The following is a 13,196-nucleotide window of genomic DNA, read 5'->3' on the forward strand; positions in this document are numbered from 1 at the left end:
TACAATAGATCCTTGTGGTTGGACTCTTCCCCGGACCCAGCACATAACGGGCGCTTAGTGCACCGGGCTACCCTACCCCTTAGAAAACTTCTTGTGAACTTTACAAATAAGTGTGAATACTTTCGAAAGGAATTAATTACAGGGATAATATGTCAAAATTTTAATTAATATTTTCTTGATTTAATAAGGTGGACAATTAATATGGTACACTATTTGTAGTTAGATGATCAACTAATGTAGTACGGATGGAGTATATGTTTTTTTACAAAATTTTAGCAAGTCCCTTTACTATTTTGACTGATCATTTAGCATTTAAATGTTAACTATAAATTCTTACTTGTTAGCCAAAACATGGCATAAATTCCTTTCTATTTAGTTAATTAAGACCTTCCTGACAAATTAAAGACTGAAAATGGACAAAATTAAGATGGTAAATAAGTTCTGTAACAATAACTTTATGTTATATATATATTCTCCAACAATAACACAATACATGTGTCATGGCAATTTAGTTCTCCCTTAGTTAAAATGTGAGTGTTTAGATGGTTAAGTGAAGCTCATAAGTTGGTTAAGTGAAGCTCATAAGTTAATTTTAATACAGCTATTGGAATGCTTTTTTTTTTTTTTTCTAGAAACACTTTACATAATTCTATGTAACAAAAAGATTCCAATATGTATTTCTAAAGGTAGTACTTTTAGTTATACACTAACAATTTAAACAACTTTTACAGTATATGTGCAATTTAACTTTCGAGTCCTGAAAATGGATTCGTCTATCCTCCTCCAAAGTGGAACTTTGACGCGAATCAAAATTAATCAAACCTCAATGCAGGTATATCAAACGAAAATAACAATAACAATACTAATAATAACATAAACAAAAAAAAAAAACTTATTTATCACCCGTGCACAAAATTTGCATCCCTTGTAAGTATTAAAGTTATTTACTATAGTTAAAGGATTAATGGAGTACTGATCAACAAAAAAATCTTATCCTTTTTAAGCAGTACTGATATACATATGTGGTTGTACCTGTCTTAGTAGTTGCATTCTTTCTCATATATATATATCTTTAGAAGATTGTAATATTATTTACTCATAGAGGTTCAACCACCACCAAACTTATTTTCTTAGTCTCCAGCAAACTTTATTAATGCAACAATAAAAGTTCCACTCATCTATTTACGTGTCTATATTTATCTATCCCCCACCAAATTTTTGAAAGAAAGAACAACCCAACCCCACACGTTATAATTATTCCTCCAAATAAAATGATTATATTATGTCCTCATTTATATGTTCCATTTTCCATTGAGAAGAAGAAGGTAAGAATTTAGTGTCATTAGTTGTTTTACAACATCTCATGGCACTATGAGCTTTAACATAGTATTTGTGAATCTTGACACACCATTTTGTTGATCACTAATATGATGATTATGGACAAGGTTAAGTTGAAATTCACAATGGCTGCAGGCAAAATATTGAATGAAGTCCTTAGCTTCATTTTGTTTACAGTCCTTGATGTTCTTGATTTTTTGCTTTGTTACACTTATAGAGTAATCGATTTCATAGTTGAAGCAGAATGGAAGTCATGTTATTGCTCGTCAGCTAAACGAGCCATGACGAGCAGTGGCACAATCTTGGTGTCCGAGTCCAAGATTGTGTGTCTGACTTCCTCTTCTAGCCGCAATAAATTGCAGCTAGAAGAGATATCAGACACATTGTACACGCGATCATCGCTAGTATCTGAAGTGTCAAAATCCACACTCAAATTGGAGAATGCTGCTACAACTGTGAAAAGGGGAACTATGTGCTCAACTTTCACTGTTAACTCACCCATTGTGGAAATGCTGCAAGGCAAAATTGGTGGCCACAAATCACATTCCGTTCCAAGATGGTCAGATTGTGATTGTAAAACTTGTAATGCTTGGAGTAACTCTTGCAAAGATTCACTTTTTGTCCATGTTGATGGTGCCAAAGGTATGACAGGTAAACTAGTACTCTTCTCTCTTATTGATCACCGGTCCAAAATAAGTGTCGCTTTAGAGAATCAGGATGGAAATTAATTTGAGGAAGTACAACGAGTCATGTAGTCAAATTACGACTAATGTTGCTAAAGCGACACTTATTTTGTCCAAATTAAGAAGTACTTTTTAGTTAGTTTAACGTCTTTTAATTTATAAATACAGAGAACGTACAAGAGAATGTGATCTTCATTCATGGATTCATATCATCGTCAACATTTTGGACAGAAACTTTGTTTCCTAACTTTACAAAGGCTACAAAATCGAAGTATCGATTATTTGCTATGGATTTGCTAGGATTTGGGAGAAGTCCAAAGCCAAATGAATCACTATACACATTAAGAGAGCACTTAGACATGATTGAGAAATCAGTTTTAGAGCCATACAAGGTGAAATCTTTCCACATTGTGGCACATTCTTTGGGCTGCATATTGGCGCTGGCGCTCGCTGTAAAGCATCCTGGCGTAGTTAAATCGCTCACCTTACTTGCACCGGTAAGATCCCAACATGCCCAAAGGACAACTCGATCTACTAAAGCTCAATTCTTAATAGTACAAATTTATTAATTGATGTCATTTCTTTTTGTTATGACATAAAATGACAGCCATATTTTCCAGCACCAAAGGGAGAACAAGCAACACAGTATATGATGAGGAGAATCGCTCCGAGAAGAGTATGGCCAGCCATTGCCTTTGGGGCATCCATAGCTTGTTGGTATGAACATGTTAGTCGAACAATTTGCTTACTCATTTGCAAGAACCATCGTTTGTGGGAGTTTCTCACCAAACTCCTCACCAGAAACAGGTGTGTATATGTGTATGTATATGTGTGTGTGTGTGTGTGTTTATATTATGCACATTTTTCCTACCAACACTAACTATATGGTTACTTCTACCATTGTCTTGTCAAAATCTCTAGTTGAATAATTAGGTTTTATTGTCTAGAGTCTAAACAACCTGTTACAAATTTCGTGTGTAGTTAATAATGTCCCACATTGTTGATGTTCATTGCTAATAATACTACTAGCAAATTACTTGGAAAAGTGTTAGGCTTTTTTGAGGAAATTAAGTGTAATTCAAAAGGATAAGCTATCATATCATATTAAGTGTTAGTCTAATTTAATTAATCATACATAAATGTATCTATGTATTAGGTTAAGTCAACAAAAATAATAAAATACTTTTAACATGCTACCACACATTGTCTTGAGTATTTCTTCTGTGTCACGAAAGCCTGCGTTCGAGCTTCTTTCATGTGTGTTGCTCCCTATGCTGCTCGGATTCTTCAAAAATGTGAACGGATGCATGTCAGATCCTGCAAAAATAGTGTATTTTTGAAGGATCCAACACAGGTGCGGCAACATTTTTGAAGAGTCCCGAACAACTTAGGTTGCTCCAAGCTACGGATAAAGGTAGTAAATCGATCCAGAGAAGGGCAAACACATTATATGAAGCCCATGCATCACTCAATCATCTTCAAACTCATATCGCTAGTACACCATTGGCTTTGATATCAATTATTAGGCTAAGTTAATTTAAAAATACTCTAGATATCGTGTGATGTTATTTGTCTTGGACCAAACGTCACACTATTTTCCGTAAGAGAGCTCATCATCAAAAGTATTAGTAATACACTTTATATATAACTTCTTTTCTTTTTTTTCCTACCAAAATCTTATTTGTACACCAAACACCAAATCCTTGCATTAAATAGGAAACAACACACAACGACCATCTTCATAACTTTATCCATCTTTGTAATAAATGTACATGCCAAAAATAAAATGATATCTGTATAATGTGGGGTTACTTAAATCAAACAATGCTCCACCAACTGCCATCTACTGCTCCAACGCCCTTTAATTTTATTCTGTATTTGTTTTCCACTTTTTTGGGCATGGCCACCCTTTTTTCTTGGTCAAACATTTTATTATGTCATCATGCCAGGTAGTTTTTTTTTTTAATTGAATATTAAGATAAAACATAGAAGATTTGATTATGTAGTCTTTTATAAATTTAAGTTATGTCCTTTTTATAAGAGTTTTATATCTTTTATTCAATTTATTTGCGGTCATATAAGAGATAATTTTCACCCGCAGAATCGTTCTTTATCTCATATTTGTTGAAGTAGATGAAAGTCCTACATTGATTGGAAAATGAACTGACGGTCTGCTTATATGAACTTGGACAATTCTCCCCTCATGAGCTAAGTTTTGGGGGTTGAGTTACGATTAGATATCATAATTACAACATTAATTAATAGTAGATTGTGCTTGGTTGTCCTTGACCGTTTGACCCAAATAAGAACGTAGGCGAGTGGAATTACTATGGCATCAATCACTAATGTTTGCGTTTGAATTAGTTTGACCCAAATAAAAACGTAGGAGAGTGGAATTACTATGACATCAGTCACTAATGTTTGCGTCTGAATTAGTTGCTTATAATTATATTACACCCTCTTTGACTTGTGATTTTATTATTATTTTTTTTTTTTTTGTCAAATTTAACTACATGAGAATGATCAATGTTTAATTACTACATGCAGGATAAGAACATATTTAGTAGAAGGATTTTGCTGCCACACACACAACGCAGCATGGCATACACTACACAATATCATTTGTGGTACTGCTGGTAAAATCGAAGGATACTTAGACATGGTGAAAAATCATCTAAAATGTAATGTCACAGTATTTCATGGTGAAGACGATGAGCTTATCCCTGTCGAATGTAGCTACAACGTACAGTCAAAAATTCCTCGTGCTCGTGTTAACGTTGTTGAGAACAAAGATCATATCACCATTGTTGTTGGAAGACAAGAAGCATTTGCTAGGGAACTTGAAGAAATTTGGAAAAATAATTCCACAAGTAGTATTTGATTAATTCAAGATCCTAAAGATTAAAGAATGTCATTATTCGTTAATTGCTATGTACGTACCATCATTTTTTTTCTTCTACACCATAAGTTAAAAAATGTTATCCAATAATGAAGCAAAATTAATTTGGATATAGTGAAAGCTTTATTTGGCTAGTTTTCATTTTCATTTCCTTTTCTCTCTCTCTCTTTTTTTTTTTTTTTTTCTGTTTATCGAACCGTAAACACTGAAATTTTGTGGACTCTACAAAAAGAATTTAATTTTGTTAGAGTTCTGGAGGCTAATTTACCCTAAATTACGCTTATATAAAGGGACAAATATCACTTAAAAAGCATCCAAAATCACACAAATTCATGAGATATTCATAAAGAAATCAAATATCTCTAGATAATTCCATAAACTCATGAAATATCACGAAGGGATCAAAATCCATCAAATCCAAAAATTCCTACGTCCGGAAAATACGCTACTTATGCCCCTCGAATTACGGAGAAATCCATATTAAATCTAAATATTCCTACATTCGAGAAATACGCCACTAATGACCCTCGAATTACGGAGAAAATCTATATCAAATCCAAATATTTTTACGTTCGAGAAATACGCTACTGACGGCCCTTGAATTACGAAGAAAACTAAGAGAGAAAAATCAAAGGAGGAACAAATTTGTACTCAATTCGTTTATCAATACAAAAATCATGTTTCTTCTTGTGTGAAAATTTGTTGCAATCTATATCTTGTATTAGTAGTATAATAAAGTGTGTAATCATCTATTTTCTTAAGATTAATCAGACCTTAATTTGGTTCATTAACAGTGTTGCCTACTTACTTCAATTTGCTCTTATAAAAAGTAGGGGATATTAGATGATTTTATTCAATTTAAGACATTTATTTTATCTAACAATTACACAAATACACAACTTATGTTTCTAATATTACAAAAATTCCAACTCTCTAAACATATTACAAAAATCCCAACATATACACAGAATACTATGTATATGTCGGCTATGTTATGTATATTAATAGGGAGAGAGAGTAAAGTAATTACAAAAATGGAAGAGAGTGTAATTACTTCCAAAAGGTTTGGTATTTATGTTATTTATACTTTTTTTTTTTAATTACATCTCAATAAATTGATCATTCTTACATCAACTAAAAATAAAAACGAAAAATCAAATTGAACTAATCATGTATTGGGGCTTTCACATAGTCCAGCCCATTAGACTTTTATGGACACTCAAAGAAGAAATTGAAAGCCCAACATGCAGCATACGTAAAATGACATGCACAAGATATATCGAAGTGATTATCTAGATACGCGAGTCAAATTTTGAGTGTATTTGAGATACCAAACCAAAATCGCGTGTATCCAAACTTTCAAAATTTGTGTGCATCTAATACGCAGACCAAATTCGTGTGTATTTGAGATACACAAGTCTAACATACATGCGATTTTTCCTTTACCATTTGCTACGAAGTTAATTGAAAGTTAAGGAGGTTTATGTAGATAAGCCTCCTTTCGGTACTAAGGCTTACGGAGGTAAATAATATTTATTTGTATCGATTAGTCATATTAAAATCATGTAAATTTATTTAGTCAAATGATTTAATGATACGAATGCATGTTAATTAACCATATCATTATGTGAATATTCAAATCTAGTAGTACATCTTGTTTTTCAAATCTTAAGGTGCCATTTGTCTTGAAATACACAAAAATCATCATAACGTTTTTCTTCTCTTTTCAAAGTAAGAATAGTTTGATTATTTCTTCAAAATTCTAGACAAGGAAATCACCAATTCTCACTTTTAATTTCCACCAATTCATCATTTATTCTGACTATATATTCAGAATACTTGTGCTTAAATAAAGTTATTTCTTCAATTATATATAATAATTAATCCTTTAAAAAAAGTGTTAGATTCTAAGTAAATACGTGAATACAAAATGGAAGGAAAGTGAAGTGAGTTTTTAACTTTGGAAGTACAGTTCTCCCATCAAGAAGCGTTCCTTCATGTGGATAGTGAAGCAAGAACAAGATATGCCTCGCGTTGTTGTCGCTTGCTCGCCTTCAGCTTCGGATTTATCGATTGAAAGATTATTTTTTTGGACCTCAGCTTCGGGTTCGGATTTGGATTTGTCAAATAATCGATCGAGGGATTATTTTTTGGACAAATTTATTCGAAACTTGGTAGTTCATTTGATAATTTGTGTTTGAAGTTGTTGAAACTTCTTTGTAGTTCTTGACCTTAGTATTGAAGTTTATATCGTTAAATACATATTTTTGTACCCAGAAAATAACAATAAGTTCCCTAATTATATGAACTAATTAACTATGATCTAGCATACATCCATACCATTTATACATATTTACGATCCATTAAAACGATAAAAATGCATAAACATGAAACCCAACAATAGGTATTAACACGTCCTGATTCTTAATAAACAATATACATTATCATGATCTGAATTACACTGATAATAAGAAAGCCATCGATAATTATAACTGAATAATATATACTTACTACGTACTAATTAATTCTCAATAACACATAATTTTGTGGCAATTGCAGATTTCAATGCTTCCTCATTCGAAAATTCTTCAGGAACCCTAATTACAATATCTTGTAACATCAAATCTTTAACACTGGAAACACTTGCATGGCAAATCTGAAACTCCAGTTCTCTCATCGCGTTCATCAATCTCATACATGGATAATTCACATCTAATGATTGAACCCGAATCACAGCTTCCGATCCTATAATTTTCGCTTCAATTTCCATCCTATTTCGCGTTGAAAATAATGACTTATTGTTTGTTCGATCAGTTCTAATAGAAGACACACTATCATGAGAATCATGTTGGTCCATAATTGTAGTGCTACTATTATTGCTCTTATGACGTTTTTTATTCTGGAGCTTGATTAATTTAGATTCTAAATCTTTGATATTTGCTTTGAGCTCATTGATATAAGTAACAGCATCAGCTAGCAATGATGCTTTATCCATTTTGGATACGTATGGGACTACGCTACGTAGAGCGTAGAATCGATGATTTAATTTTTCCCTTCGCTTTCTCTCTGCCTCAACGTGAATATCCATCGCCTTTTTTGCGCGTTTAATTGACCGATTGACAATGTTGTTGATTGTTGAGGAGTCATCGTTCTCAAAATCGGAATTTTCAATAGTTATTTCTTGCTTTATTGTATTGTCTTCTTCTTGCTGGGGGGATACATCTTTTATAATCTTCTGATGATCTTCCAATGTTACTGTTGAGACATAATGAAATTAAAATTAAGGACTATATATATGTATAACTGTTCAAATTTTCAGATGAAATAGTCATACAATTTAATAACATGGTATTACGACATGCATGATAGTACCACTACTATTATGGATAGTAGTAACTAAAATATAAAGTATATTTTCTCTAACAAATTAAGCTTCTAGTGAGATAGTAGTAAAAAAGAATCTGACTCACGTAAAGGTTCGCGTTCAAAATATGCTTAAGTCATTTAAAATATATACCGGCCTCTCTAATAGCGTAAGCTTTCAAATAAGATGATAATACGTTATTTAAACAAAATCCATGCCCGAAATACCTCGATATGAGCAGATGAGAAGTCGTATTCATGTATTGTATGATCCAAATAGAGACGACAACAACAACGTATCCAGTGTGATCTCATCAAGTATGGAGATTCAAAATTCAAATAGAGTCTAATGAACTACTCCCTCCGTCTCATATTACTTGACATGCTTATGAGAAAATATTGTCTCAAAATATAGCTGGCATGTTTAAAGAATCAAAGATAATTGGACACCTTTTTCCGCTTTATTCTTAGTAATTTAATGAAAGTAATTAATTCCAATAGGTAATGACAATATTTAACGTGAATTTAATAAAGTCATATTAGTACCTCTTTTTAATTTCTCCTCAAAAGATAAACATGCCAAGTAATATAAGATGGAGGGTTTAAATAACCTATACATTCTCAACTTTTATATCCACATACACCAATCTATGCCATATTTAATGTCACACGTTTCAAAAATCTTTATTTCTTTCTTAATCGTAGGATCGCACAATCAAATATATCACATAAATTAAAACGAAAACGGTCACACCATTTAAAATAAATGACTTCAAAGCTCAAAAATATGTACCTTGATTGACTGCAGGTAGATTAGAAGTAGTATTCATATCATTGTTTGATCCAAATAAAGCCTTAATGAATTGAACAAATTCCCAATTTTCTTGAATAACATCATTAGAACCCAATTCAACAACACCACTAGGAGTAGCAATACAAACAATAGTACGAAGTCCATGCAAGTTAGCTTCTTTAGCTCTATCACAAGTATAAAGTTGCATTTCATAATAACTAGCTAGCCACACGTACGTGGCCGAGGCGTAAGCTTGTACTACGAGGTCATCCTCGGCCACGAAATACTGTGGCATAGATACCATATAGAACCACTCTGAATCCATAACATTTTGCCCATGGTCTATTTTCGCGGAACCTGTGTCCTTAGTTCCGCGAAAATGGCCATCACCCCATGATAAAATAAGATGGTTATTGATGTCTTTAGATGCTTGCCAAAAGATGGCATAAATCCAACATTCTTGACGATTGTGGATAATGTATTGAAGGATTTTTTGAAGTGTGTTTGGTTGTGAAGAAGTTGATGAAATAGAAATTAAATTTTCCATTTTCAGTTACTACAAATACTTTTGGCTAATTAATCAAGACTTAAATATACGTGTGCATCGAAGGAGTGACACCATTTTCACGTGGTGTTATGATTAATTTTTTTAAAAATAAAGTTCAGACATTTTACCATATACATGCACCTTTGTTCCATTTTCTTTATTCCATTCCGACCAAAATAGATGATATAATTTGATTGGACACAAAATATAAAAAAAATAAATAAATAAATAAATTGAGCTTGGAATCTTAAATTAATACATAGGAGTATAATCTTTTATGGTTATAAGTAATATTTTTTAAATTCGATCTGTTAAATACAACACATCATTTAATATGTAACTACTCTATTCATTTCATATTACTTGGCATGTTTGACTTTTGCACAATTCTTAGGAGAAACTTATAAGGGTTGTAAATTGACTGATATGATCCTATTAAATTCAAATTAAATATATATTGTCGTTATCGATTTGAGTTAATTACTTCCATTACATTACTAAGGGTTGGAAAAAAATGTCCAATTATCAATTAATTTCTTAAACATACCAACTATTTTGAGATAATTTTGTTTGACAAGTACACCAAGTACATAAGACTGTCATTAAGATTGAAATGAGAATTTGAACATTAATGGTTTCAAATTCAAATTTAGAAAGGCGCGAATCATTCTTTTTCAAACAAACAATAAGAAAGTGATCTGATTCCTTTTCTTTTTTAACCAAGGGATAACACAAAGAATGGCATATTTTTATATCTGAACTTTTTTTAATTTCGGATTTTGCTATTTTATCTTTAATAATATAATCTTATTGTCATAAAAGTACTTTTGATATATATATATATATATATCAGAAAAGAATCACGTCAATTGCTGCTATAATTTTATGAGAAGAAATTGAGGGATTATGACAAATAATTGTACTGCCAACCAATGACATAGACAAACTAGGAATCTTATAGTAATAATTGATTTCATACGTACACAGGCAGACCTTTTAAACAAAAAGTCTCTATGCAATTAGAGCCTTGACTTAATTATTTGTTTGCTTTTCCTTAGTGCGTCCGATTTTTAAGGCATAATTAAATATAAAAAATTGCTTACTATTTACATAATATTATTTTATTGCATGAATATGACACGTGAGTTATTGCATAAATAGTTAAGAACTTCCTTGTCATTTATTCTTGAGCAAGACTATATCTTATTTAACTATACAATATTGGATTAATTTTTCTTTTTAATCCTTATGTTAATACCATGTTATCTACTTTTAGTAATTAAATTCATCATGTAATTATTCCAGTCAAAATCTTTTTTTACCTCTTTAGTTAGTCATCTAATACGACATGCATGCACATTTTAACTTGGTCAATTACCGCTATAGTCATTAAAAGTTTATTTAACTCCATTTTATTAATACATTTTATTACAATTATCAATTGTCCAATTATTAAAGACTCTGCAACTTGATGAATTATTCCTTATTAATTAATTAGTCCACTCAATCTATAATAGGATTCTTGTCGATTTTGGATGTGTTCCATTCAACTAATTTAATTCTTTCTTAAGTCTTCACCGTACCATTCACTGTTTTTGCATGATGAATATATCTATATACCAACAACTTTAACTGTTTTAAAATTAGTAGGAGTAATAAATAAAGTGTAAAATTAATTGTTAATTTCTTGTATGCTTCTGGAAAGACATCAACCTGAATCACATCAAAAGGTATGATGATTTATTAATTTACAAGAGGACAATTGGAGATGTGATGCAAAACCTTACCCTAACACATATAGGACTATTACATTTTGAATATTGATGTTAATTAACAGGACAAAGAATTTTCTAAGTGTTTTAACTCATTAAAAGAAAATATGTTCATTATAATAAAACGTGTTAAACATATATAATTAAGTAACAAAGTAATTTCCTCTGTCTCAATTTATGTGGCACTTTTTGCTTTTCAAGAATTTAGACGTGAAATCGTCAAGTTTTTTGAAACAAAATTTATGTGTCTTAAAATTACATAAAAAGGTACTATAAGTCACAACAATTAACAATTCAAAACATTTGAAAGATATACAAAGAAAATAGGATTAAACATAGACATATCTGAATTTCGAAATTTAAAATAGGTCACGTAAATTGAGACGAAGGGAGTATATTTTTTTTTGCTGGCCCGCTATGTTTATATACCGGTCGTCAGGTGTAAAATCACTTTCTTTGCTTGCCCACTATGTGAATATATAATTCGTTGAATTTTGCATTTTTTTTCTGTGTATATAATTCGTTGAATTTTGCATTTTTTTTCTATGTGAATATATAATTCGTTGAATTTTGCATTTTTTTTTCTATGTGTATATATAATTTGTTGAATTATGCACGTTAGTGTACCCACACTGTGGATATATAACATACTAACATGCACGTGTGTGAATAATTCGTGTATTCATTGCTTAAATATTTTATCTTTAAAACGTATTAAAAAAAAACTATTTATTAAAGTTAAAATCTAGTGAGTGACACCCAACGTATTCATTAAAAAGAAAAAGTTAAGTGTGGCCGATTAAATTAATTAGAACAACTGCGATAATAATAATAATACATTAGTGTAATTTCCCATGTAGCGTATGGAAAAGATAGAGTGCACAAATATTAATCCTATTTCGTGGAAATAGCTAGAAAGACTATTTTTAATAGATCCTCGACTTAAAATAGAATAAATTAAATAAAAATATTGAAGATTAAATTACTAAGGTATTTGTTAGAGATCCTTTTTTTGGGGGTCTATAGATTCTAGTACGTTTATTAATCTAATAATTAATGAGTATTCATAATTAATCTACTACTAAGCAAAATATAAGAATCAATTCCTATCAATTATAGTGTATAATTTAAGGGAACACAATAACTGTTTAAAGAATATGTTTCATGTGGGCTGCTAATTTTTTTCTTTTTTCAATCATAGTACATCAAAATCATTCATTGAACATGCATGATTGAAGTATATTCTAATTACGCTAATATGCTTTAAGCTATAGTTATTTATATGAATAACGTTTTTTATGCAATTAAGTAGGTTAGGTGGGTTGCTACCTATAATACAACAACAATATATCTAATATAGATATAATTTCAAAAGTGAAATAGGTACAATATACATTTTAACTTTAAGTAGGGGTGTCAAACAGGACCAATTTGACCCGGCTCGATAAGTACAAGGGCTTTAAGGGCCCGGATCCCGATCCAGTTGGGTTTTGAATTTAGGCCCGGTTAACCCGGACCAAACTCAACCCGGTTAGGGCCTATCGATTAACCGGCTCGGCCCGACCCGAATAAGCCGGATAAGCCTATTTAATTTTTTTTTTATTTTTTTTTTTAAGATTTTGGAAAATTGGGCCAAACTAGCCGTTGGCCCAACGGCTATAACGGCTAGTTTGGGCCCAAATATAAAAAAAAAGTTTTTTTTATTTAAAATCATTTTTTAATCACAAAAAAAATTCTATAAATACCCTACACTGTCAAATCATTTTTCACACAATTTTTCATCCTCTCAAGTCTCAAATCT

At 31.2% G+C, this 13,196-nt stretch overlaps 2 protein-coding genes across 3 annotated transcripts; one reads left to right on the forward strand and one right to left on the reverse strand.

The window, feature by feature from the left end:
• The first annotated feature begins 1,094 nt into the window (after positions 1–1,094).
• On the forward strand, positions 1,095–5,030 carry LOC107854928 (probable lysophospholipase BODYGUARD 3). Of its 2 annotated transcripts, none has more exons than XM_047402556.1 (4): positions 1,095–1,989; positions 2,190–2,518; positions 2,629–2,828; positions 4,569–5,030. In XM_047402556.1, the coding sequence occupies exons 1-4, from the start codon at positions 1,428–1,430 to the stop codon at positions 4,900–4,902; spliced, it is 1,425 nt and encodes a 474-aa protein (XP_047258512.1). In that variant the 5' UTR covers positions 1,095–1,427; the 3' UTR covers positions 4,903–5,030. The 2 variants fall into 2 exon arrangements, with proteins under 2 accessions (XP_047258512.1, XP_047258515.1); XM_047402559.1 differs by having other exon boundaries at positions 1,095–1,980.
• Positions 5,031–7,325: 2,295 nt separating this feature from the next.
• Positions 7,326–9,651, reverse strand: LOC107855071 (transcription factor MYC3). Its single transcript, XM_016700059.2, has 2 exons — positions 9,077–9,651; positions 7,326–8,175 (listed from the first exon to the last, which is right to left on the reverse strand). The coding sequence occupies exons 1-2, from the start codon at positions 9,621–9,623 to the stop codon at positions 7,442–7,444; spliced, it is 1,281 nt and encodes a 426-aa protein (XP_016555545.2). The 5' UTR covers positions 9,624–9,651; the 3' UTR covers positions 7,326–7,441.
• Between the last annotated feature and the right edge of the window lie 3,545 nt (positions 9,652–13,196).

This window comes from Capsicum annuum, chromosome 1 (genome assembly GCF_002878395.1).
Source record: "Capsicum annuum cultivar UCD-10X-F1 chromosome 1, UCD10Xv1.1, whole genome shotgun sequence".
In the NCBI taxonomy this organism is placed as follows: domain Eukaryota; kingdom Viridiplantae; phylum Streptophyta; class Magnoliopsida; order Solanales; family Solanaceae; genus Capsicum; species Capsicum annuum.